The sequence below is a fragment of the Dipteris shenzhenensis genome, chromosome 13 (genome assembly GCF_047967505.1).
Source record: "Dipteris shenzhenensis isolate YYH24624 ecotype China chromosome 13, Dip_SZ_1.0, whole genome shotgun sequence".
In the NCBI taxonomy this organism is placed as follows: domain Eukaryota; kingdom Viridiplantae; phylum Streptophyta; class Polypodiopsida; order Gleicheniales; family Dipteridaceae; genus Dipteris; species Dipteris shenzhenensis.
Window position 1 is genome coordinate 4,007,737 of NC_141608.1, and position 25,478 is coordinate 4,033,214.

At 43.6% G+C, this 25,478-nt stretch overlaps 1 protein-coding gene across 1 annotated transcript; it reads left to right on the top strand.

Moving 5' to 3' along the window:
* Window positions 1-1,116: 1,116 nt before the first annotated feature.
* Window positions 1,117-21,287, top strand: LOC147894933 (polygalacturonate 4-alpha-galacturonosyltransferase-like). The gene is made up of 10 exons (XM_087384255.1): window positions 1,117-1,243; window positions 1,527-1,561; window positions 1,782-1,841; window positions 2,220-2,357; window positions 2,465-2,627; window positions 2,727-2,770; window positions 3,112-3,437; window positions 19,539-19,896; window positions 20,020-20,607; window positions 20,749-21,287. The coding sequence occupies exons 1-10, from the start codon at window positions 1,117-1,119 to the stop codon at window positions 21,022-21,024; spliced, it is 2,115 nt and encodes a 704-aa protein (XP_087240381.1). The 3' UTR covers window positions 21,025-21,287.
* Window positions 21,288-25,478: the final 4,191 nt, after the last annotated feature.

The following is a 25,478-nucleotide window of genomic DNA, read 5'->3' on the forward strand; positions in this document are numbered from 1 at the left end:
GTGCCCTCCAGCCAGTTTTTCCCGTCCTCTCTCGAAGATCCAACGCCTCGTTTCTTGCGCCGCTCAGTTCACTTTCGTCCGGCGGAGTCTCCGTGCTGTCAACGGAGAGGACGACTCGACGGCAGAAAGGGCGTGATCGACATATATTATGGGGTTTTTCTTATCGTCGCGGCCGAGAAAGAAGCTGGCGAGACAAGGCGGACTGGTGGAGAGAAAGAGAGAGATGAAAATGATTTGAAATGCGTGTGTGGGGGTTGTAACTTGTCATGACTGATGAGAGAGAGAGAGAGAGAGAGAACCAAATGAATTGAAATGTTTGTGTGTCTCACGACTCATGGGGCGGGGTGGCGAGCTGAGAGGACAATCGACAACGCGACATGCAGGGAAGGAGAGTACTTCCCAACTATCTGCAATGAATGCAGTATCAGACCCAAGGAGCAAGCTCAAGCTTGAAACTTGAAAACCTGGGGAAAAGTTTAAAGCACTGTGAGTGACTCAGAGGGGGAGGAGAAAGATGGCAGTGGCGCCGAGTAGCAGCAACGGCGAAGAAGCGTAATAAGGTAGTTACTCATGGGATACTCGTTTTCAATGCGCATCTCGCTTGGCTTTGAAGCGACGCAACTTCACGCAACAGCCGAAATGCGAATGAGCTGCGGGAGTAACGTGCGCAAAGACCTCAACAAGCCGGAATAAAAGCAGGAAGCGGCTCCGGCGATGGCGATGGAGGCAGAAAACTAATCGACGGGGGAAAGAAAGAGCGAGAGATCAGAGAGTGGGACGACGAGCGCATCTTCTGGGTCAACGATTGGCGAGCTAACCTCTTTCTGTTTCGTCTTAGACGACGACAGCTCTCGAGCTCACTGTGAAATCTTTGGATATCGAGCTCCAAGTCGCTTGATTTTACGTTAGGATCCAAGAACCGCCGGCCTTGCGGAGCTCCAGTGCTCCACCCTGATCGGCGTCTCGGGTCTCGAGTCCTTTTTTGCATTGCCTATCCATTGCACCCACAACGCTTTCTGCAGCAACAGCTGCATCGAGTTCGAAAGGGAGCGACTCCAGCAGCAATGAGCGCTTGATATAAAGACCGCAGCATCGAGTTCGAAAGAGAGGCGCACCATGCCACCCAGAAGAGGAAGCGGAAACCCGTCTTCCCAACGGTTCCGAGCTTGCAAGTTCCGAATACCCGTCATCAGCTTGTTCCTCGTTTCGCTGCTGGTTCCCCTCCTTTTCTTGGCCCGTTTCGGTACGTGTAGTTTAAGGTTTTTCCATAGCGTGATCTTTGATGCGTTCGTCGTGTTTTTCTCGACAAACTGTCTGCACGGCAACTTTTAACTTCTCTATGACGTACCTGGGGAACGTTATGACCATTCCCTCCTTTCTAGAGTGAGTAGCGAGCATCTTTACTTCTTCTCTAGTGGCCTTGGGACTGATCTAACGACAGTCTAGTCTTTTATATGTAACAATTCGTTTAGCTATACGGTTATCGTAATGCCTTTGTGATACCGAGCTCTTGTCCAATCTTGCAGGACGCATGGGACGTTTGGACGATTCTGACAACACTGTAAGCGTCTTTGAGATCTCAACTTCTGTCGCGGCTGGAAGAGAATTTCGGAAGGCCAATGTAGGATAGGTTGCGTAGCATCTAGAAACAAATTGATCACCGCTCTGAAATCCTTCCGTTGCATCTTCCCCGTCCAATGCCGTTCCTCATTCTTATGCATAAAGCGTAACGGATATAGAGATTTGTTTGGAGGCTTATTCAACCTTTCGCTCACTTGCAGGAGCCGGATAATGTGAAGCTCAAGGCCTTGCATCAAATAGAGAGCTTGTTTCCCAAGGAGGTAATTTGTTTCATAGGATGCAGGTCCACCTTCACGTTTCCCACTTCATTTGACTAAAATTTTGGTATCAATGTTGCCTTCTAACCAAAACTTAGATTTGCAATAGAGAGCTTGTTTTTCAAGGAGGACATTTGTTTTTCATAAATTGCACGTCCCTCTCCATGTTTCCCACTTCATCTGGCTGGATATTTTCTATCAGAGTTGCTTTGTGATTTCTGCCTATACATGTGTCGACACCTGTAGCCCTGGAATCTGTTTGGAACACCTTTTGTGGATGTGATCTCTCTAGCAAATGGCAGTCTCTTGACTATCCTCTTCATATTCAGCAGCTGGAGTCCTGTTTTTCTAACACTATTCTAATATGACGTTGTTGGACAGGTGATTGATGTCATTAAAACCAATGTAGATGATTCTGGCCCTTTAAGTCTGGATGTTATGGGACGAAAAGATTTATCGTCATCATGGGTTCTGGAAAATCCTGCTGACGTGAGCAGAGAAAAGCGATATGCTTTTCAGGTTGAAATGATTTTCCTAGCTTACGCTTCAATGCTGTATCTTTGGTTATACAGAAGTAGAAATAATTTCCTTGTCTATTTCGTGGTTGTTATCTTGTGAAAGGACAGCTGGAGACAAACACTGAAGGAAAGGACATGCAGTCTTCAAAGCCAAATGTTTTCATGCCCAGAAGAGAAGCATTGGATGTACACGAGAAGCAAGAAGCAGCTCAGACAGGGGATGTAAAGCCTGATACCAGCGTTTCACCTAGGTTGGAAAATAAAGTAACTGGTGAGTCGTAACATATTGTTGAAATATGTAAGCAGCTTTTGACTTGGTCGTTGGTAATGTGTCCGAGTTCTGCTTCAATGGTTGCATCTCCTTTTTCAGATGGTGAAATTGACGGAGGTGCCTCAGAACAAATTGCAAGACGAGTGAGTGCAGGATCTCATCAAGCTTTTCTGTTTTAATTCTTATGCTTGAAGGCAGTTATGGATATTCTTGTGGAGATTCAAGTTTGACTTTCTGTTTTCGAACAGGAAATTGGATTACGGTGTTTTTTGGGGATGCATTTGCTATAACCAGACAACTGTGTACCACTCTTGTGGCATTTTTATCCATTTCTGTCTTGGACTGTTTGACTTGCTCGGGGCAGAAAAAGAAAAGAATAATGACACATGTTTTCTCTGTATATCAATATGAATTATGCCTTCAGATCACATTGGTGATAGCATGGGCCTCTAAAGGATCTCTTGTTGTTGCTTCTCTGTGGCAGGAAATAAGGTTAGCAAGGAAGGAGCAGAGAGTGCTTGAGCTTATACAACAGAATGAAAGTGCGGCAAAATTAGAAAGGGAGATTGTTGAGAGAAAGAACGAAATTGGTGGTGGTGGTCTGAATAAATACAGCATATGGAGACGCAACAATGATGAATCTGATGCTTTGGTTAGACTCATGCGAGATCAGTTGATAATGGCCAGAATATATTCTAGCTTAGCTCAATCCCAGGAAAATGCTGATCTTCTGGGGGAGTTAAATCTGCGCATCAAAGAAAGTCGTCGTGTTCTTGGGGAGGCGAATGTTGATTCAGAATTGCCACACAGGTGAGTTTTTCTGCATCATTTGAATCCACTCTGAAAATATTGAACTCGAAGTTTAGATATGCATTGCTTCCTTCAAAGCACTTGAACAGCCACACAGGTGAGTTTTTCTGCATCATATGAATCCACTCTGAAAATATCGAACTCAAAGTTTAGATATGCATCGCTTCCTTCAAAGCACTTGAGCAGCTCATTCACAGCTTACGCAGTCTAGTCTCCCCTTTAGTCATTGTTTGCTCTCTCTCTCTCTCACTGTGCCCAAGCCCACCACATGTTTTTTTTGTTCACCACACAGAATGTGCAAGCTGCACTACATCAGCTCCGTAACCTCAGAGCTCAGAATCACGAGGGGTTAAGGACTGAGCACGCAGGAGGTCTTGGCTCTGATTTTAGTGCAAATGTTCAACCATGATGTATGCCACAGCCAGTAAGTTGTGAGGTGCAAGTCTACCTCATGATCCAGTGGCGCAGTTCTGCCCTAGAGTTGTACCAGTTCCATGGAGGGTTTCATAGCTTACGCAGTCTACTCTTCCCTTTAGTCTTTTTTTGCTCTCTCTCTCTCTCTCTCTCTCTCTCTCTGTGCCCAGGCCCACCACATGTTTTTTTTGTTCACCACACAGAATGTGCAAGCTGCACTACGTTAGCTCCATAACCTGAGAGCTCAGAATCACGAGGGGTTAAGGACTGAGCATGCAAGAGGTCTTGGCTCTAATTTTAGTGCAAATGTTCAACCATGATGTATGCCACAGCTGATACACAAAGCAAGGACACCATGGATACTGGGAGCTACGACACTCTCATGAGTTGGCCACACATTGGCTAAGATTTACGGGTCAATACTGGAGAGGGAGATCAACGGCTACACAGAGACATAGGGACAGTAGGCCTTCGGACAGGTGGGATTCCAAAGACAACACTCCACTGTAGACCACCTCCACCCTACAGGCCATCATTGAGGAGGCAAGGTCGAGATCCCAGAAAGTCTACTTGCTTTGACACGATCTCGTACGATTAGGAGATTTTAGGAGATGCAGCGGAGGTCATGATCTGAGGAGTGATGAGTCTATATGAGTCCATTTAGAGGGAGAGTGCATGCCCCAAGAGGTCTATCAAAATGGGTGGAGACGGAGTGGAGTAGAGATGCCGTCTTTCACCGACTCTCTTTGGGCTCTACATTGACGAGATCGCGTCTTTCAATTGAGCTCCGGGACATACTGGGTGGAGGAGGAGATTGCCAACATGAGGACGGAGTGGCTTAGCCGGAAGAGATCACACTGAGCTATGGAGACAAAGATGCAGAGACCATATATGATACAAAGGCTGACCAAAGCACGCATGATGGAGGTCCAGCCTATCTCAGCTCTTCTCAGCGGAGATTGCCAAAGTCGAGGTATCACTCTTGATGGCTCAAAAGATACAAAGATCACAAAGGCCACACCCCCCGTTACAAGGAGAGACAACTCAAATCCGAGATATCTTTGCAGCTCATGGGGGAGCCACGATGGCACCAGGTTTTGTATTTTGAGTACTAGTTCTGAGTTTATTAGTTTTGAGTATTGAATTTGAGGCGATGGAGGGTATTCAGGTTCACCCTTCCTAGGTTATGGCCAGTATTTGGACCGACACAGTACACACTCTGATGGCCATATGGGCAAGCATGCAGGGATCCTCCAGAGCAGCTACTGCCAGGAGAGTTACTTTTTTCAGAGTTCGGAGAGGATCTCCTTTCTTTTTTGAGTCTCCCTCAGGGTTGAGGTGGCATTTTCAGCCTCCGCCTTGGTTTTTTATTAGCTCATTTTGAGCTGTTTTTTTTCCTCATGCATTGCATGATGTGCTCCCGCATTTGAGCTTGCTCTCGGGTTTTCATTCATACTTAATGAACTAATTTTCTTGTTTTAAAAAAAAGTATTGAATTTGAGCTTTTGAGCTTCTTAGCTTAGCATAGTGCTCAGCAAGGGCCCTAGCGCACCCTGTGCTTCAGCCCACAGAGGCTTGTTTGAGTTAGTCTATTTGGTTGTACTCTATCTCATAGGTATGTGAGGCTGGTATTGTGATAATTCTTTCTATCTTAAATGGTGCGTTGCCCTATCAGCTAGATTTAGATTTAGATGCTCGTTGGGGAGAGACTAAAATGAAAATGTTTAGACTTCACAAGCAGTTGTAGCTTGAATGAAGAGATTTTGGACTACCTTTTGATTAGCCTTCTCCTTTAGTGCTAGCCTTCATCATGGCTGAGTCTGCCCTTCACCTCCGGAGTGCCGACAGAAACTCAGTACAAAGACTTTGTATAAATGGATGCTCAAGTATGTGTGGGTGTGTGGATTTGTATGTGTGAGAGCATATTTTTATACTATGGTCTACACCCACTGTTGGGCGCTGATGACGTCAGTGGGGATGTCATAGTAGCTAGTCCCTGCTATGCATGATGGAGTTTATAGTTTATGGTTTTCAACCTTGTGAGTGACTATCATGAGATTGAAACTGCACTATGTTGTGTTTTTAGAGGATGAGTTTGGGAATGTTCCTGGATTCATCTAGGTATATTGTACTCTTTCTTTCACTCTATTCACAGATCTGCTCTCCATCTGTTCGTATATTCCACTGCAATGACACCGACATGGCAGCCAGGGTGCTGCCCACATGGCATCTCTCACACCACTATAATGTGCCCACATGTAATGCTTTGTTTCTGCCCATGTACTTGTCCACTTTCTCCCATTCCTGATGGTGTCACTCTCTCATGTCTTCCTCATATGGGGGCTCATGGGTGGTGACCCATTAATCTCATCCTGATGGTGTCACTCTCTCATGTCCTCATATGGGGGCTCATATGTGGTGATCCATCACTCCCAACACATGCATCCAACATATTTGCCGCAGAATGATTCTTAAGAGCCGCATGTCGAGGTTTTATGCTGTTCATCTTTAAAATCCAGTCCCATTCTTGTGATGAATGGAATCCCCTTGATTGGCTGAACTTACCCATCTATCCGAACAACACCATCAGCAGAATGATTCATAAGAGCTGAACGTAGGTTTGATGCCGTTCATTTTTTTCCATTCTTGTAATAACTTAATGGGCTGCGCTAATCCATCCAACATTTGTGCAGCAGAATGATGCATGTCAGATTTTATGCCATTCGTTGTAAAAGTCCAGTCCCGTTCTTGTAATAACTGAAGTCCCCTTAAGGTTGGCCGCCATAAGCCAATGATGGGCCCCCGTTTGTTTCTGACTCTCTGGATTACGAAGAGCTTTTCATAACATTGGAACTTAGAATTCATTAAACTCATATCCAAGCCTGCTCTTTCTTTGTTGTAGATATAAGTGCAGATAAGATGCCGGAGGATGAAGTCTGCATGTACTCTTGATTGGGATATAGATGAAAATCCTCAGTTGAAATGTTCCCCATGACAGAGCTCCAACCAACAATATATACTCCCACAAGACAGCACGCTTATACTTGAGCTCTCTATCGGACAAGTATCAATGTCAACCTGTCGGCTGTGTCCTTGGTTGGAGGGAAGATCCCCAAGCCTCATCTGTGTGTCAACACATTGGCGGGTTTGTCGTGTCTCTCGCTTCAAGCCTCCACTGAATCGTCTTCGTGGAGACTACCAATCGGTGCTATTTGATTGATAAAATTCATTAACCACCCTTTGAGTTGAGTTTGGTTGGGTCTCCCGACTTGTCTCCGTGTCTTACAACCTCTGAATGAATTTCGCTAATCATCTCTGATCTAGATGAACCAAGAGGTTGGAGAGAATGGGAATCCATCTATGAAAAGATAGTGGTGGTGGCCTCGAATCTCATAGCATACAAGGCATTGAAAGCAAAGTGCTCCTTTGACTCCTCTGACTCAACCTCCTGTATATTGCATACAGAGTCAATGAGGCTCCCTTTAGGTATGCCCTCAATCTGTCTATTCTCAATATGTAATCGAATTGAGGTCCCCAAGAAGTGGGATAGGTAGATCCGTGTGTAGGTTGGCGGGTCGATGAAGGCCTCCTTTGATATCTATAGGCATTGATCTATGTGGAAGCTGTTCTTAACAAGAAGCTCGCTAGGTGCTAAAAAGGTCTTGTATGTGTGTAGCTATATGAGATCTCTTGAATGACTTGGTTAGCCTAGTGATAAGTGAGCGGAATAGAGCGACCTCAAGGCTATACCGAAAAGGAGGCAATCTGTCCATGTATGAGATCCTCTCGAATGACTTGGTTAGCTTGGTGATAAGTGAGAGGAATAGAGCAAGCCTCAAGGCTATTCTGAAAAGGAGGCAATCTGTCCATGTGGAGTCCAATGCTCACAAACTATCTTCTTGTACGGGCATACCAACATCTCTGATCACCCTCAGCTACTAATGTCATGGATGCGGATAACGCCAGCCATGGTGGCCTATATCGGCTTGAGGTCAAGGAACCAAAATCCACTCGATGGAGATATGTGATCACTTGGAATGTTGCATCAATCTGGGGTAGGGGGACCTCTAACTCAGCTAAGATAGATGATCTGATAGGGTGGACGGCTTATTATGAATATCCATGCCAATAAAAGAATCTAGAGCCTCTCCATTAGAGCCTAAAAAGCCTTTGATAGATCGGGGTCCAATATGGGCTGCTAGACATACCATTTGAATCTAACCAAAGAATCAAAGAGAAGAGACTTGGATCAGGGATCCTAGAACTGAGAGTAAAAGCACTAGCCATATCCCGTGCTCAGTCGGCCTTGTATCGTTGGTCTCATTATGAAGATCCGTTCAAAGAAAAGCACTCCCAAGTACGTGTAAGATGCAACGATCTCTATTGATAGGTGAATTGCTCTCTATGTATGATTGGGATTGGGCCAGAGAAAAGGAATCCCAGCTGTGTAACGTGCAAGGATTTCTACCGATAACCCATCAAAGGTGAACTGCTCTCTACGCATGATTGCCTCGGATGTGTTTAAGATGAAAACCTTGATTTTACCACAATTGAGGGCCTCGAGCAACACTTGGATGCACCTTGTACCTTCTATGAGACACATGATCTGAAGGTCAATCTATAAGACCGCATCATCTCATAGAGGAGAATGTGAATCAAGGAGCCTATCCCTCCTGGTATCTCGGTGGTCTCAAGCTCGTGATATAAAGGCCAAACACAGTTAATGGAAAACCCTGTTTGACCCCAATAGTACTCTTGATCTCCTTTGTTCATCCTAGGCCCCGTTCAGACCTTGCTTGAGATCGTCGCACAAAGTGCCATGATTGCCTAGGTAATCCCCTTACCGTATCCCAAATCTTGCAAGCATTTGATGAGCTAGGCCCTTAGCATTGTGTTAAAAGCCTTGCAAAAATCTACAATGTAGTAATAAATCCTTTGTCTTCATGCCCTAGCCCTCGAAGTGATCTAGAGTCGCATGGTCGTCACGGATGTGAAAATTCACACTTTTCGAGAATGCAAATGTGTGCAATGCATGTAGAATTTGAATGCCGATTGGCCCTCCAATAGGGAAGAGCGCCCTCGTGAGAGTACTTGTTTCTATTTCAACCTACATGCAAGGTGGGAAAGAGATGACGGATGAATGCAATGTGGTAGAGAGAATGTAACGTGAGATTCACAATGAAAGGGTGATACCCTTTCATTAATGTCCCTTGAGATCACTCAAGTTCCATCTTTCCATTTACACCTACCCTTAGCCTATGACCCATGCATCTGCCATTCAATGCGCCTTAATGCACCCTTCCCTTCCTATTGCCCCTAGGACCTAGACACGTGTGTGCACATTTTTATTAATAAAATAAGTATCACATGTCCAAATTCGATGCCAGTTGAAGCAGTGGCTCCAGCTCGACTAGTCCTATCGACTCAGACGATCCACTGCCATAACAAATCGGTCGGTGTCCATCATAAATACAAATACATGTTACACCATTGGCGTATAACATCATAATAATGTTTTAATGTCTACTAATCACAGATTAGTGATTTCTCTTGTCATGACACTCCCTCCTGCTTAAATGGGCAGAAGTCCTCTTCTGGATCCTCTCTTGTCTCTTTCTCTTGCGTACGCTTCTCTTTTACTTCTGCATTTGTATCTCCTCTTCATAATCTACAAATAATCTTCTCCTGGTAGTACAAGATCTCTTCTGAATCCAAACTTAAATCTCATCTTCAAGTTCTGGTTCCTCTTGATGCTGAATATTCAAAATGCAAAAGTACCACTACAGTGCCTCTTCAGTATCTCTTCATGCTCAGAATCCTCTTATGAATACTTAGCTGCTGAAATCTCTTTACAGTAAACACATTCTCCACAAATTGGTCAGTATTAAAACGATTCTCTCACCCAAATGTTTTCATTGAACTAGGTAGACCTTGGCTATGGATGATTTTGCGATGGAGAGCTACTTAGTCTATAGAAACTATAGACCTTCAATCTCTTTTTCCAACTCTTCTATTTCAGCCCTATTTATCTTATCAGACGCTCAGAAGAGAAAAATATTTATTCTCTGTCCATACTCTACAATGAATATGCCTACTCTCTATTCAGTTCACACATCCATACACCAGTGTTGGCTGAATGGATAGCATTTACTCTTGGTTCTATGTTCATTGTAGAGTCTTGGGATGAGGAGGTAGAAGCCTCACCCTCCTACTTGGATGCTTTGCCTTTATTTTTACAACAAATTTGGCTAATAGAGTAGGACATTTATGCCATGGATGCCCTGGCTTATGTTTCTTACATGCGAAACATTTTCCCTCCTTAATTAGCTTTTTCTTCTCATCGTCAGTCATGGAAGGAAATGGTATCCATCCAGGATGTGATTGGCTGTTAACATTTTGTACAATAGCTTTCTCATTTCCTTTGTTGAAGGGTTTACGCGGATTCAATTTTCTCTCGGCTATTTCAGCCAGCTTAGTGAGGTCCTTAAGCATGGTCGGGTTAAACATTTCAACCTCGTACCTTACTTTTGGGCTTAAGGCTGCTAAATACTTCTTTCTCCTATCTTCCTCACTCTTTTTGGGTAACTCTAGAGAGAGTTTCCAAAATCTCGCTGTAAAATCTGCATTACTCTCATTATCGAACTGCCTAAACCTCTCCCAACGAAAGGTTAGGTTCTCTTCATGCCTTGGTGGCATGAAAGTGGCTTTCAGTTGCTCCACGAATTTAGCCCAATCATGAATAGGCTCTTTTCCTGTTTGTGACAAGGACCACCACATTAGAGCATCCTTCTGCACATGCAATGTGGCAAGAGCAAGCTTCTCTTGCTCGGTCTTGTCTTGATGGGCAAAGTATAGCTCAAAATGACGAATCCAATTGAGGATTTTGTCAGCCTCCCTTGCCCCATCATATTTGGGGAACTCAATTCTCTCTCGTGGTTGGAATTTGGACCTCTTAGAAGGGGTACTCAACTCTTCATCCCCGAAGTTTAAAGTCCTCTTAGTCCCTAATCTTGTCATAATGGACTGCTCAATCATATTGCTAAGCTGGAAAATCAGCTTATCAACAAGAGTCTCCTCTCTTCCTCTTGCACTTGGATTATAATCCATGTGTACTGGGTTTTGAGTTGAAGGCGTGAACTCATCACCTTGTTCTTGGCTGGTCTCATTTCTTCTTTCATTACGAAAGGAGAACTCCCTATCAAGAGGTTCTTGAAGGAGAGACTGTTGTAAATCTATTTGTGGGTTATCATACTCAAGATGTGTATAACTCTCACCCAATCCATCCTCTTCAAGAGGGGGTGAAGGTGTTCTTTCTCAACTAGTCCTATCTACTCAGATGATCTGTCAACCAACTATTCTCTCTGCTAGCCTCTACTGCAGATCACGGGAGTAGCACCATGATTCTCCTCCCAGCCTATTCTGCTAAGGCACAAAGCAAGCCAGAGATCTACGTTGAAATTCACGTGTATCAAATCCTTCTCTTCTCTCTCTAGCCTTAGCAAACCCCAAATCCCTAGATAGATCTAGATGCCACATGTCATCCATATAGGGCCTTCCTCTGCAACATTTCACCCCTCTCTTGGGATGCATTTAATTCCTTGCCCCTAGGCACAATCTTTGCACTAGGCCCTTGGTCTCAGATCTATCTAGTCTGGTGCTATCAGCCCTCACCTAGGACCTTGACATTAAATCCCTCCCGATCATTTACATGAAGCGCAAACACATATATTACAGAGATAGATCCTATAAGGGAAATGTCGACTGATTCTTCCGAGGTCATGCTACCTCGGCTAGAGCGTAACATTCCTTCCCTCTTCAGACATCAGCGTCCTCGATGATAAAGTCTGGGAACACTCTCCGCAACTGATATACGGATTCCCAGTTAGCTTCGGATAGAGGCTGACCATGCCATGCAACCAACACCGTGGGTATCTTCCGATTTCGTATTTGCATTGTTCCTCGGTCCAGGATTCTTGTTGGTTTGCGCCTTGCAATACCCTCTATCTCCTGAAACAAAACCACACCTTCGATTAGTGAGTCACCAGTATGTAAAAATTTCTTTAAACGTGAAACATGAAAAACTGGGTGCACCTTACACCCCTGTGGCAATTCTAATTTATAGGCTACATTGCCTATTCTCTTTAGAATTAACCACGGCCCACAGTATCGAGGTGATAACTTAGCACACTCTCCTGAAGTCAACGACTTCGAGTGCGAAGGAATTCTGAGAAAAACTTTTTCTCCTTCTTCAAATACTCTTATAGACCGATTTTCATCCGCATACACCTTGGCTCTATCCATAGCCTGACGGATATTAGCTCTCGCAAGTGCTAGCATCTCCCGCATCTGAACTACAAAGTTCGCGGCACTAGGCACTTTCTGAGGTACTCCAACTATAGTTGGATTGGCTGGCCTATAACCATAGTTCAGCTCAAACGGACTGAACCCAGTAGATGAATGTTTCCTATCATTGTAGGCAAACTCCAACAATGGTAACCACTTGTCCCATGTATGTTGCCTCAATGACACATATGCCCTCAGCATATCCTCTAAAGTCTGGTTGACTCTCTCCGTCTGACCATCCGTCTCAGGATGATCCCCACTACTCATTCCTAACTCAGTCCTTAGTGTCTCAAATACCGCTGTCCAAAAGTGACCGGTAAACCTGACATCTCTGTCTGACACTATGGATCTAGGCAATCCATGCAGACGAAATATATGTCTAATAAACAAATCCGCTACTTGCGGGGCACTAATAGATTCTCTAGTCGGAATGAAGTGAGCCATCTTGGTTAGACGATCAACCACCACAAGGATAGAATTATACCCTCCTTGTGTTGCAGGTAGTCCTACAATAAAATCCATGGAAATGCTCTCCCACTTACTTAGTGGTATTTCCAAGGGCTGTAAAAGTCCGGGTGGCTTCACCCGCTCGGCCTTACTTACCTGACACGAGAAACACCGTGTCACATATTCATGAATATGCTTTTTCATCTTTGGCCAAAAGAAATCTCGCTTCACGAGATCATATGTCTTCTCGACACCTGGATGTCCCGCACACGGGCTATCATGGCATTGTCGAATGACTCTCTGCCTGAGATCATTCTGACCAGGTATTACAACCTTGCCATTTCTAACTAGCATACCATCCCTTATGGCATATCTTGCATAAGTTTGGCCTTTTCTGGATGCCAGGTCATCCTTTTCATTTTCCCCGGGTTTTAACACATGAGCCTTAGGCCATAAGCTCTGGACAAACTCGTCCACCTTCTGAGTTTCTCTGATCTCGGCCATTAGAGCACTCTCTAATACCGTGAAACTCAGGTTGTGCATAATGCGAGACAACGCATCAGCTACCTTATTGTCTTTTCCTCTTCGGTACCGAATCATTAGATTAAACTCCTGCATGAGCTCTGCCCACCTAGCTTGGCGGCCCCTCAAGTCAGGCTGTTTACAGAAATGTTTCAGAGTATCATGATCCACATCCACATAAAACTCTGAACCATACAGATAATGCCTCCATGTTTTCAAAGCATGGATAACAGCATACAACTCCAATTCATGAGTTGGCCAATTCCTTTGAGAGGGAGAAAGCTTCTTGCTTTCAAAGGCTACTGGCCTTCCCTCTTGAAGGAGGACTGCTCCTACCGCAATGCCACTTGCATTGGTTTCTAGGAACAACGGTTTCTGGGGATCAACTATTTTTAACACCGGTCCTGAGACCACAGCTTGTTTTATGGTGTTAAAACTTTCTTGTTGATTCTGTCCCCAAATAAAAGGTACTTTATCTGAGGTCAGATCAGTCAATGGCGATACTATTCCGGAATATCCTTTGATATGCCTTCTATAAAACTGGACAAATCCCAAGAATGATCGCAACGCGGTCAGACTCTGAGGGATTGGCCAAGTTAGTATCGCAGCCACTTTCTTCGGATCCATTTCTACCCCTTGTGGAGTAATTATGAACCCTAAATACTCAAGCCTAACCATACACAGTATAGTTTCCTTTTTATTCACGTAAAGACTGGCTTTCCTCAAAGTACTGAACACTATCCTTAAGTGTTCACAATGTTCAGTAACACTTTTACTGAATATCAAGATATCGTCAATAAAATGTACTACGAACTTTCCGATATATGGACGTAGTAAATCGTTCATAAGCATGACGAAGGTCGCTGGAGCATTGGTAAGTCCGAAGGGCATTACTAAAAACTCATAATGACCAAACCTGCTTCTAAAAGCGGTTTTATGCACATCCTCGGCTCTAATCCGGATCTGATGATAGTCGCACTTAAGATCTATCTTGCTGAAAATCACGGCTCCATGTAATGCATCTAGCAAATCATCAATCCGAGCCATCGGATACCTGTGCTTAACAGTGATATTATTTAATGCTCTGTAATCTATACAGAGGCAAAACGTATCATCCTTTTTCCTCTTTAATATCACTGGTGAAGCAAAAGGTGAGAAACTTGGTTGAATCTGCCCCAACTTGAGGTATTCTTCCAGTTGCCTACGCACCTCCGCTTCTTCAGTAAAACTCATTCTATAGGGAGGCCTATTTACAGGTTCTGCCCCCGGGATCAGTTCAATCTTATGCTGAACTTTCCGCTCTGGAGGTAACCCATAAGGTAGTTCATCCCTAAAACATTCAGAGAACTCCTCTGTTATAAGATTAGCCAGCTTGGCCATCTCACCACTTTGCGTAACATCAGTGCTAGCCGAAGACTCATCCACCGACTCTACCGATGCTGTGCAAAGGTATAAAAACTCTACTTGAGCCTTTCTGATTTCCATCACGGAAACCAACGGTCGTGAGGTATATCTTTTTCACCTCGCAAGACATAAAGCACATCATTCATCTTGAATTGATATACGTGCTTTTTTCAATCAATGGCTGGATTCTTCCTAGAATGCCACGCCATTCCCAGGGCTATATCCGCATGAGCAAGCTTGGTTATTTCAAAATCAAGCTTCTCAGCATAGTCCTGAATCCGAAGCTCTAACTGGGTAACCCTTTGGTCCCATACTTCAGTTGAACTTCCATCGGCCATCCTGACTGTATACGCATAGTCAGATGGACTTGTCTTTAATTTCAGCCTCTTCACGAGCTTGGAGTTAATCACATTGTGAGTTGACGCTGAGTCAAACAACACAATGACATCATGACTGGCCACTTGCCCTTTCATTTTGATTAACTCCGTATCATTGAAGGCTGTATACCCCGTTGCTGCGGGCTTAGATAGGATGTTATCAGGTGCACTCGTCACTAACTTAGTAACAGACACACAGAACAAACAAGGTACTAACCTCTGAGAAGATCCCGCTAGCTGAATCTGCATCTCTTCCGCTCTGGGACTTCCCTGCATCTCCATGTCGCACTCTGAGATCACCATCTCAGCCATCCGACGATCTTTATTACGTGGACAATCTCTCCACTGATGAGGTTGAAGGCAACCAAAGCATAAGCCTTCTCTCCTCGCTTTTTTCCTTTGTTCTGGTTCAAGGGAGACTTAGACCAAGCCCGAGCTGCCATTGGGGTTACTTTCCTCTTCACTCCAATGGTGGTACTTGGTTTAGGAGTTTCAGCCGGTCTCGCCTGCTTGGCTTGACCACTCGGCTGCGAACCACTCCCTCTACTAGCCCACTTCTTCTTAAACCCAGATTTCTTCGGATACCCATACTGGGTTCCGACCTGTGCAAACCCACTTGGCTTGCTGCCCTTGGCATCCTCGTAGTTCAGGGCTATAGCTATTGCATCATCTAGCGTGTTCGCGTACTTAGCCCGAACTTCCATTTTTATTCGATCATTCAATCCAAATATGAAATCTTTCACTTGGATTGATTGAGGCAGGGGTTCGTCAACCTTCATTACACTCTCTCGAAACTTATCAGTGTATTCTGCCACTGATAAATTTCTCTGACGAAGGTTCCTATATTGATCCCAAGCTTGGGATGCCTCGTCAGGAGGTAAGAAGTGTTTCCTGAACTCTCTTTTAAACCCCTCCCAGGTAGTGGATGCTATGCCATCTTTTTGTTGTTTAATCCACCACCGATCCGCAGCCTCACTAAACATATGGGTGGCCTCGCGGATCTTTTTGATGTCATTTCTGATCTCACAAATGGCGAACGCCTCATCCCATTTGTGTAACCAGGTCTCAATGACATCGGAGCTACGGTCGTTCATCCAACCAGAATACTTTTCCGGTCTGTAATTAGCAATATTTGGCACTTTAGCCTTCCTAGGCTCGACCGTATGGACACTAGACTCCAGTTCCATTGGAGCCTTTCCCTTCTCTTCTCGAGAAGGTCTGGCAGACATACTCTGTAACGCTCTCCTAAGTTCAGATTGCCCTGCGTTGGCTTGTAATTGCTGCGCTAACAACTGTTGCAAGGCATCCTCCGGCAATGCAATCCTGCCAGATAAAGTGTGAGCTACTGGGCGCGATCCCTGCTGGGTCGGCCGGACTCCTGATTCACCAGGGTCCCTTCTGGAAGCCCCTTCTTCTGCTTCCATTTAGTTCAGTAGGTGTTTTGTTTTGGGGCTTTAAAAAAAAAAAAAAAAAAACACCCCTAGAACACTGTAATCACAAGCTGACACAATGCAGGGTACTGACACTCTGAACACAATTCCCTATACTAGGGAATTCCTGCAATCCCACATTCACACTGATCAAGCATTTAATACAGGCATATATCACAGATGGCGCTTTTCCCTATACTAGGGAAATTCCTGCAGTCTAATTCTAACTGAAGCACACAGGCATCTGCTGAAGCATAATTTGTTCTTGCTATAGCATCATAAACTGCGACCTCTGCTAAAACCACAAAAGTCTAACTGCTTCCGACAAAACAGGAATAACGAAAACCAAAAGGGAAAATAGATAAAGTACTCCCTGGAATTCGAATCCCACAGCTTGCAGCCTGCACGTACGGCCTGCTCTCAGCTCTCACCAGTCATCCGTACTCTGACTTCTACCAACGACCACTGAACACAACCAGCAGTCGAAGACCTTCGTCAACGAACCTCCGTCAGGCCCGATCAAGCTATGCTAAGTGCGGGAGGGCTACGCTCAGACACGTCGTCATCACGTCGTCGTAGTCCATCGCATGGAGGTCACAAACAGCAGGACCCTCCTGCGCTCTTCATCCCTCGTTTCGTCGAGTCACTTGCAACACTGAACAATGTTCGCCTCACGCCAGCTCTATCAGTCAGTCCTCCACCAGCGGGTGGAGCCCAACATTCATGTATGGCACTCCCGAAACACCACACGTGGCCCAGCAAGGGCCTTGTGACTAACCAGTAGGAAGAGTCACTTGGAACCCTCTGCCCTCTCCAACCGAGCTCACATGTCAAGAAAGCCAGGCGCCAAGGCGCAGCCCCTCTCCAACCAAGACACAATTGACGAGCGGCAGAGTCCGTGATGAAATATGCCTCCAAGCCACCAACCTGTGCATCGACAGTTCTGGCGAAGCCCCCGGACGACGTGCATACCAGGTCCTCCACGAGCTCACGCGACCTTCAGATGGATCCCTGCCCACGCGACGGGCCAAGGCTGATCCTTGGGCCAAGCACATAGCTCCCGCGATGCCAAACATCCAGCTTGTGAGCTCTTGCATGCGCCATTAGCCCGTTACTGCTCGTCGGCCAGCCAGCCTTCAAGTTCGTCAACGAGCGTGATGATACCAACTGTCACCTTATTTCTAAGGTCACGTCACGTCGTTACAAGGATCCAAATCCCCTCGCAGGCCCTTCACAAACAACGTCTCCCGTCCCTTGCTCACTCAACCGAGCTCTGATACCAATTGTCAACCAACTATTCTCTCTACTAGCCTCTACTGCAGATCACGGGAGTAGCACCATGATTCTCCTCCCAGCCTATTCTGCTAAGGCACAAAGCAAGCCAGAGATCTACGTTGAAATTCATGTGTATCAAATCCTTCTCTTCTCTCTCTAGCCTTAGCAAACCCCAAATCCCTAGATAGATCTAGATGCCACATGTCATCCATATAGGGCCTTCCTAATGCAACATTTCACCTCTCTCTTGGGATGCATTTAATTCCTTGCCCCTAGGCACAATCTTTGCACTAGGCCCTTGGTCTCAGATCTATCTAGTCTGGTGCTATCAGCCCTCACCTAGGACCTTGACATTAAATCCCTCCCGATCATTTACATGAAGCGCAAACACATATATTACAGAGATAGATCCTATAAGGGAAATGTCGACTGATTCTTCCGAGGTCATGCTACCTCGGCTAGAGCGTAACATGATCCACCGCCATAACAAATCGGTCGGTGTCCATCATAAATACAAATACATGTTACACCATTGGCGTATAACATAATAATAATGTTTTAATGTCTACTAATCACAGATATGTGATTTCTCTTGTCATGACAATGGAAGCCTTGTGAACATGAATGATAGTCTTAAGGGTCTAGGTGTGGAGAAAACTACTTTAGACCATTTTGTTAAAAATCCTTGCCAAGATCAAGGCTAGAATACTTAGTCCATATGTGTATTCACTATGTAGCAGCTCATGCATGATCTTTGGCTCCGCAACTATGTAGCTTCAGAGTTGTGTGTTTGATGTCACCAATGGCGATCTGAGGAAGTGAGGAGAGCGGCCTCATGGAGGGAATGGGTAATCAAAAATGGCTCGATCTTCACGTGCAAAATTCTTCGAGATCTAGAAGTAGTGGAGAAAGATGAGCAACATGCTCGGGAGTAAGCTTTAATCAAGGTAGATGTCATGGTATGTGGTGTATGTAGATGGTGTCATGGTGTGTGCCATGTGGTGGGGGATGGATATACTAAAGGAAAGATAGGCATTATCAGCTCTGGGTATTGGCAAGGAAAGGCAAAAGTTAGTGATATGTCGATAGACGGCAAGGGATCCCCTGAGGTAGTCAACTACGCTGGAACCTCTCTATTTGGAAAATAGGTGAATCCACCCCAAGAAGGGCCATTAGACTAGACCATTGTAAATGATAAGGTCATGTACCTTGCCATATTCAAGAAAGAACACCCATAGAAGTTACCGGTATTCGCCTGTTTGAATTCCTTGCCGCCTCTAGATTAACATCATGCAGTAGAATAGAATCATCTTGGAAATCAAGAGGTCGTACTTGTCATGTAGCCGTCCTCCCGTTGAAGTTCCCAACAAGGAGGACTTCCCCACAGCTCCGTATGGTGAGGTCTCAGCCTCCTCATGGAGCCCCCCCAGCAAAAATGGAAGTCTTGGGGGGAAATAGCACATTGCGATGAAGAGGTCATGTTGAGGGATCTGAATCCAAAGAAACATGGCATGTGTGTCACGCCTCTCGATAGAGATCAGCCTAGTCAAAGACGACCTGTATAGTTCCGCCACTCCCCCCGATCCACTTGGGTCTTGTCACGGTATGTTGACTCCAATGTGTATCCGCAAGCTATTTGCAAAGGGCACTCTGAGTAGAAAACTATATCTTGTCTTGTGTATGACTGAGAAGAGAGAGAGAGAGAGAGAGAGAGAGAGACCAATTTGATACTTTGCTATTTAATCTAATATGAACATTGTTATTTCTTTGATACTTTGCCATTTAATCTAATATGAACATTGTTATTTCTGGATGGGTTCTCCCCTTTCCTCTTCCTTTCTTCCCAAGTATGTCTAATCAACACTCTTTCTGACTTTAATATGATGCAGTGCTTCAGAGAAGGTAAAGGCTATGGGACAGATATTGACAAAGGCAAGGGAGCACTTGTATGACTGCAAAGCAGTCACCAGGAAGTTGAGGGCCATGTTGCAGGCTTCAGAGGAACATGCTCATGTGCTAAATAAGCAGAGTGCAATTCTAAGACAGCTTGTAGCCAAGACTCTTCCCAAAGGCCTTCATTGTCTTTCCATGCTATTGACTTCCGAGTATAGCCTGCTTTCAGAGGACCAAAGGGAATTCCCAAATCAAGAAAAGCTCGAAGATCCTAGCCTCTTTCATTATGCCTTGTTTTCAGATAACGTTATTGCAGCCGCAGTGGTTGTAAACTCAACAGTATTTCATGCGAAGGTGTCACAGAATTTCTGGATATGTTTGCTCATCTATGTTTATTCTTTTTAGTCAATAAGCTGCTTAGGCACATATGTATATGCCTTTCCTTATGTTGGTTTGCACTTGGAAACATCTTTGCAGGACCCAGAAAACCACGTGTTTCATGTTGTCACAGATAAGCTAAATTATGCAGCGGTGAAAATGTGGTTTTTGGCAAATCCCCCAGGCAATGCAACGATTCAAGTGCAAAATATAGATAATTTCAAATGGTTGAATTCTTCCTATTGCCCAGCCTTGCGTCAGCTTCAGACTGCAGCCATGAAGGAGTATTATTTTAAGGCTAATCACCCTGCAACATTGGCTGATGCTGCATCAAATCTTAAGTATCGGAACCCTAAATATTTGTCTATGTTGAATCATCTGCGCTTCTATCTTCCAGAGGTTTATCCAAATTTGGACAAAATCCTCTTTCTGGATGATGATATTGTGGTGCAGAAAGACTTGACACCGCTATGGTCCATGGACTTGCATGGGAATGTCAACGGAGCGGTAGAAACATGTGGAGAGAGTTTTCACCGGTTTGATAAATATCTTAACTTTTCAAACCCGCTGATTTCAGAACATTTTGATCCAAATTCCTGTGGTTGGGCTTTTGGCATGAATGTTTTTGATCTGCGAGAGTGGAAGAAGCGGGATATAACTGGCATATATCATGAGTGGCAAAACTTGGTGAGTGATTTTTATGGCCTTGATGCATTTGTTTGCTTTTACTTTTGAATTGGACGTCTTGCTGCATTTGTTTTCCTCTTACTTTTGAATTGAACGTAGTTATTATAGAAATGGACTAACTACAATTTGTGTTCATTTTAGAATGAGCAAAGGGAGTTATGGAAGCTGGGGACATTGCCACCTGGCTTGATCACCTTTTATAATCTGACTCATTCTCTGGACAAAACATGGCACGTCTTGGGCCTAGGGTATGATCCCAATATTGACCTTGATGACATACAGGGGGCTGCTGTAGTGCATTATAATGGCAACATGAAGCCCTGGTTGGAGCTAGCAATGGCCAAGTTCAAACCGTACTGGACAAAGTATATGAACTACGATAATTATTTTTTGCAACAATGCAACGTGAACCTGTAGATTACAATATCCTGGCGAAATCAGACATGTCTGGAAGAACATTTCCCTTTCACTCCTATTCCACCGGATGAGGTCTTTTATGAATACATTGGCCCATGCCTGGGTCTTTCAGATTTTTCTCTAGAGAGGCATGATAACAAGGCACGTCAGATACTCAGGCAACCATGAAAGGTTTCCACTAACTATAGAGACTGCTAACCATTGCGTTTAAGCCACTCAGAGAAGGTTGAGATAACAGTTTGTATTGTGGATCACCTGGAGAATCCAGCCGATCCATTTAAATTTTCTAAGGCTAAAATCTTTCTTCATATCTCATTTTGACCTGGAACAATTATAATGACTGTATTGGGAAGAGGGTGGGGGAGGTGTGACGCACGAGCAGAGAGAGAGCAGCCAAGGTTTGTGCAATCACCAGTGAAACTAAGTATCTAAAAATTATGATGCAATGCATTTTTACCTAACTGGAACTCTAATATGCTAAACTGGACTCGTTATGCCTTGGTGCATCTTGTACAGCAAGACCATTTTTTGTGCGGGGTGAAAACAGAAGTGCAAAAATGCTCAAAATTGCAAAAATAAAGGACAAAAAACCTAAAAGGCCCTTTTGTGAGCTGACTCTGATGCTTTCTGAGAACATTCAACATCTGAGAAAATCTGTAAGCTCCCTTATGTCCATCCCACCATGTGCTCACCCTCTTGCCTTTGCCTCCCCCCCGCCTGCCTTGGCTTTTCCCCTCTACGTTCTACATCTAAGGTAGAATGTTCTCAGAAAGTACCGTAGAAAACCTGAGAACATGTTAGATGTAGAATATTATCCAGAAGTACCAGAGTCATTGGTCTTAGGGGTGGCAGATTGTGTAATAGTGAGTTTTCATATGAGTTAAACTCATATGAGTTGTCGCTTGGATTGCTTGCCCCCTACGCTAGTGTTGGTGAGATCAGATGTTGGGTAATACCCAGCATAACCGTGAGTGCACACATTCTTATGTACATAATGATGTGAAATATCTATCAAGATGCTCCAATGAATTTGCTCCACTTTTGATCAAGAAGAGAAGAGATTACTCCCTCAGGTGTTGGAATAGGTAACCCTAACATTCAAAAAATCATATTAATTAATTAGTTGGGGGAGGCGGGGCAATAATTAGTCTCACGTGGGGGAGAGAGAGAGAGAGAAAGGAGAATGACTCAGTAGAACTAAAAAGGAATGATGGGAAATTATCCAAAATTTTAAAAAATACACAAATCCTTTTTTTGTTTCTAGTGCAAAGCCTTCACTAAGACTTGCACCTATGGCAAGGTAAAAAAGGAGCAACCTTAAACAAAAGATATCGCTAGGCCCAAACCAGTTGCCTTCAAAGAAGTTCTACTACTTCAAAGGAGAGAGGCCTAGATCATTGAAGAAGGAAATTAGGCTGATAGAGGCAAGAGAAGAAGAGACTAAAACCGAAAATTGATACCATGTAGAAAAGCTAGAAGATGGAAAAGCTAAAGCCATGGCATGGGACAAGGGATAAGGTAAGTAAGCCAAAGCACAAAAAGTCTACATTAACTATCACCCTTATAATGATCAAGGCTCCTTGTGATCCACATTAGATGCCCCATTGATATGACAAATCCACAAAAAGCTCTACAAGTGATTGTAAGGACCTTCTTCCTCAGTCCCCTTGACGGCCTAGAGCTTCACCTTAATGACCTGTGTAGATTTCAGTCTCTCTCTCTCTCTCTCTCTCTCTCTGACTTGTGTAGATTTCTCTCTCTCTCTCTCTCTCTCTCTCTCTCTCTCTCACTCCTTTCTTATCCTCTTTGTATGCTTTTGTGTGTGTCCTTGTGCGTGTATGCATGCACACACTTAGTTTCCTCTCATGCACACTCTCGTCACACCCTCTTGGTTTCCTACATGTGTTCACTATCACGGCATGTCCCTAGCCACATCTCCCCTCATACTAATACTCTTTAGATATACATACATCACATGTGACACACTAAGAGGTTCATGTACATTAACAAAGACAATTTATGATGGGTGTAAATTTTATGGGTGTGGGCTATCTACCATGTCTACATGGCACTTGGATATCTTCTATGAAGACCAATTTCTCCATTTTCTTGAGAATATTTTGAAAAGGCACTATAATACTTATAGATTCATCTTATCGCTCTACATGGTTCATAAATGGACTAGCTCTATACCTCATCTAATTAGTTTGAGATTAATGTATGCCACAATGTTCTAGCCACACAACCCATAAAAAACCAAGACTATTCAATTATGTTATTTGCAAGAGTTGGATACCAATGATTTGAGTACACTAGTTTCTTGATTTGCCCAAAGCTTCATAGATATGAGCCCACATTAGTAACAGTGAGTTTCAAACTTTGAGACCATTAGGAATTAGAGAAAGACAATTAGACATGACATTTTTTTGTAGTAGAGGGCCATATGTTTCTTCTAAAGAAACCTATATGGGAGAATCCAGCATAAGGATTAAGAGAAAGAACCCAATCCTTAGAAGTGAAATCTCATGGTGATTGGACATAAGGCCCTTGAGCTCTTGCTTATTTAGGACCCATCCTAGCAATATCGTGATGCTAATATAGCTTGTGACATATGCATGTGTCTTAACCAACAAAATCGAGAATAAACAAGAGTAGAGCACACTAATAGTAGATTTTCAACATACCTCAAAGGTATCAAAACTATTGGGACCCAAATAATGCATTGCTAATCTTACTTAGAACTGGTACACTACCAAACACCTTAGTTGTTGACACAAATTCAATGTACTAGAGATCGAGAATCTTAGTTTACAAAATTTTTGGATGTTCTTGGCACTTCCAATTCCCCTATAAGGTGATTTTGTATCATATCTTATGACTTATCCAACTCCATAGGATTCTTTGGATTTTTGTATGCCCATATTTTATTTCTTTCTTGAATTCTTACCAAGGTGCAAAGAGTCATATTGGCCCTCACTTTGTATATTCCAACTACAATGACCTTTAAAGTGGTGGGGCAATGGATCATAGTTACAGAAGAACTCATTCCAGTGGCACTTAAGTTGTCGAACCTGAGAGAGACCAATACATCCCACGAAAAACTACAAAGAACTATTCAAGGAAAAGGCATGGCTTGTCGGACAAGGGTATTTCACAAGCAAGAAAAAGGACCTTGGTGCAATTTTTTCTGTTCCTCTTTGAGCAAGAATAGATAAAAAGAATGCACACCTATGCCACAGTGTGTCTCATTAAAAAAACGTTGAATATGGCACATGGAGAGGGTAGTAACTGGGTGAATAGTGTCACTTACACCATCACCAACTAGGCTACTAGGGTCGTTCATTTGTACCATCATCCTGGCAAATGAAATTGTGGATTGTTTTCACTACTTAGTGCTTTGATTCACATTTATTTGGATGCCTTTTACATTGGAGATTTTTTTAAAAACCCAAGAAGTCCTAAATTTAGATTTCACCTTTGGGGTGCTCATTTTTTTAAAATTGGGATTTGGCACTACTTGCTTTAAAGGTGACTCATCCTTTCTGTGATGAGTTGGTCCTTAATATGCTAGTTGGTATCAGATTGAACCTCAAGTTTCTTTTTTGTTTTTGGGCTTTCCTCTTAGCTTTCTTTTATCTCTTACCCAAAATGAAATTTTCTAGCTTCATCATCTATAATTGTTGATTTGTCCATTTAGCTAGCTTTTTCCTTATTCCTACATTATCAACTCCTTCCATTCCAGAATCCATTCTCACATATTTGAAGAGAAAGGATTTGTTTATTGAGGTAAACTTTGATATGCATATTTGATAGGATGAAGTGAGACCAAACAACATGACCTTGCTCCTCATTTCACCTCATTCATTTTCTTGCACTTGATTCATAGGTTTCCTCAAAGTCAATGTCACTTGTCAAGACTATATGTAGTGTCCTTCGAATATTTTTGTATAGGTCTAAGATTCAATTGGCATAGGAATAAGATGTAGAAACACAACGAGGATGGTAACTTTGCTTATAAGGCTACCCTAGATACATTGATCTCATATGTCCATGTGTCATTGCTCAATTTCTATATTAGCTTAGCCTCCTCTTGCATCTTTTTGTAGATTATCCTGTGGATTTTGGTTGGAAATTCATAACGTGATTTTCATGAGCTCCATTAATTCCTACATTTTTTTCCCTAGAAAATTTTGATTAGTACAACTCATCACTTGCCATTTGTTGAGTTGGACTACAATACTGCATGGTCCAAGCAAACCATAAAATTCTCAAGTGAACCCTTACCTTAATGAGAATGTATACAACCTTTTCAGGGACTATACAGTTAGCTATATGTGTCCACCCTCTGTCTCTCTTTGATAACTCCCTCCTTATACTCTAACATGGTATAAATACCTTCTCTTTAAGGCCATGGAATTTTTAAAATCCTTGCGAGGCAAGGCATTACAAGCATA

What these genes read in the sequence shown, in the direction of transcription:
- LOC147894933 (XM_087384255.1), top strand. Translation starts at nt 1,117, where the DNA reads ATGCCACCCAGAAGAGGAAGCGGAAACCCGTCTTCCCAACGGTTCCGA. An exon ending in CCTTTTCTTGGCCCGTTTCG is followed by an intron (nt 1,244 to 1,526) that starts GTACGTGTAGTT and finishes CCAATCTTGCAG; the next exon opens with GACGCATGGGACGTTTGGAC. An exon ending in GTTGGAAAATAAAGTAACTG is followed by an intron (nt 2,628 to 2,726) that starts GTGAGTCGTAAC and finishes CTCCTTTTTCAG; the next exon opens with ATGGTGAAATTGACGGAGGT.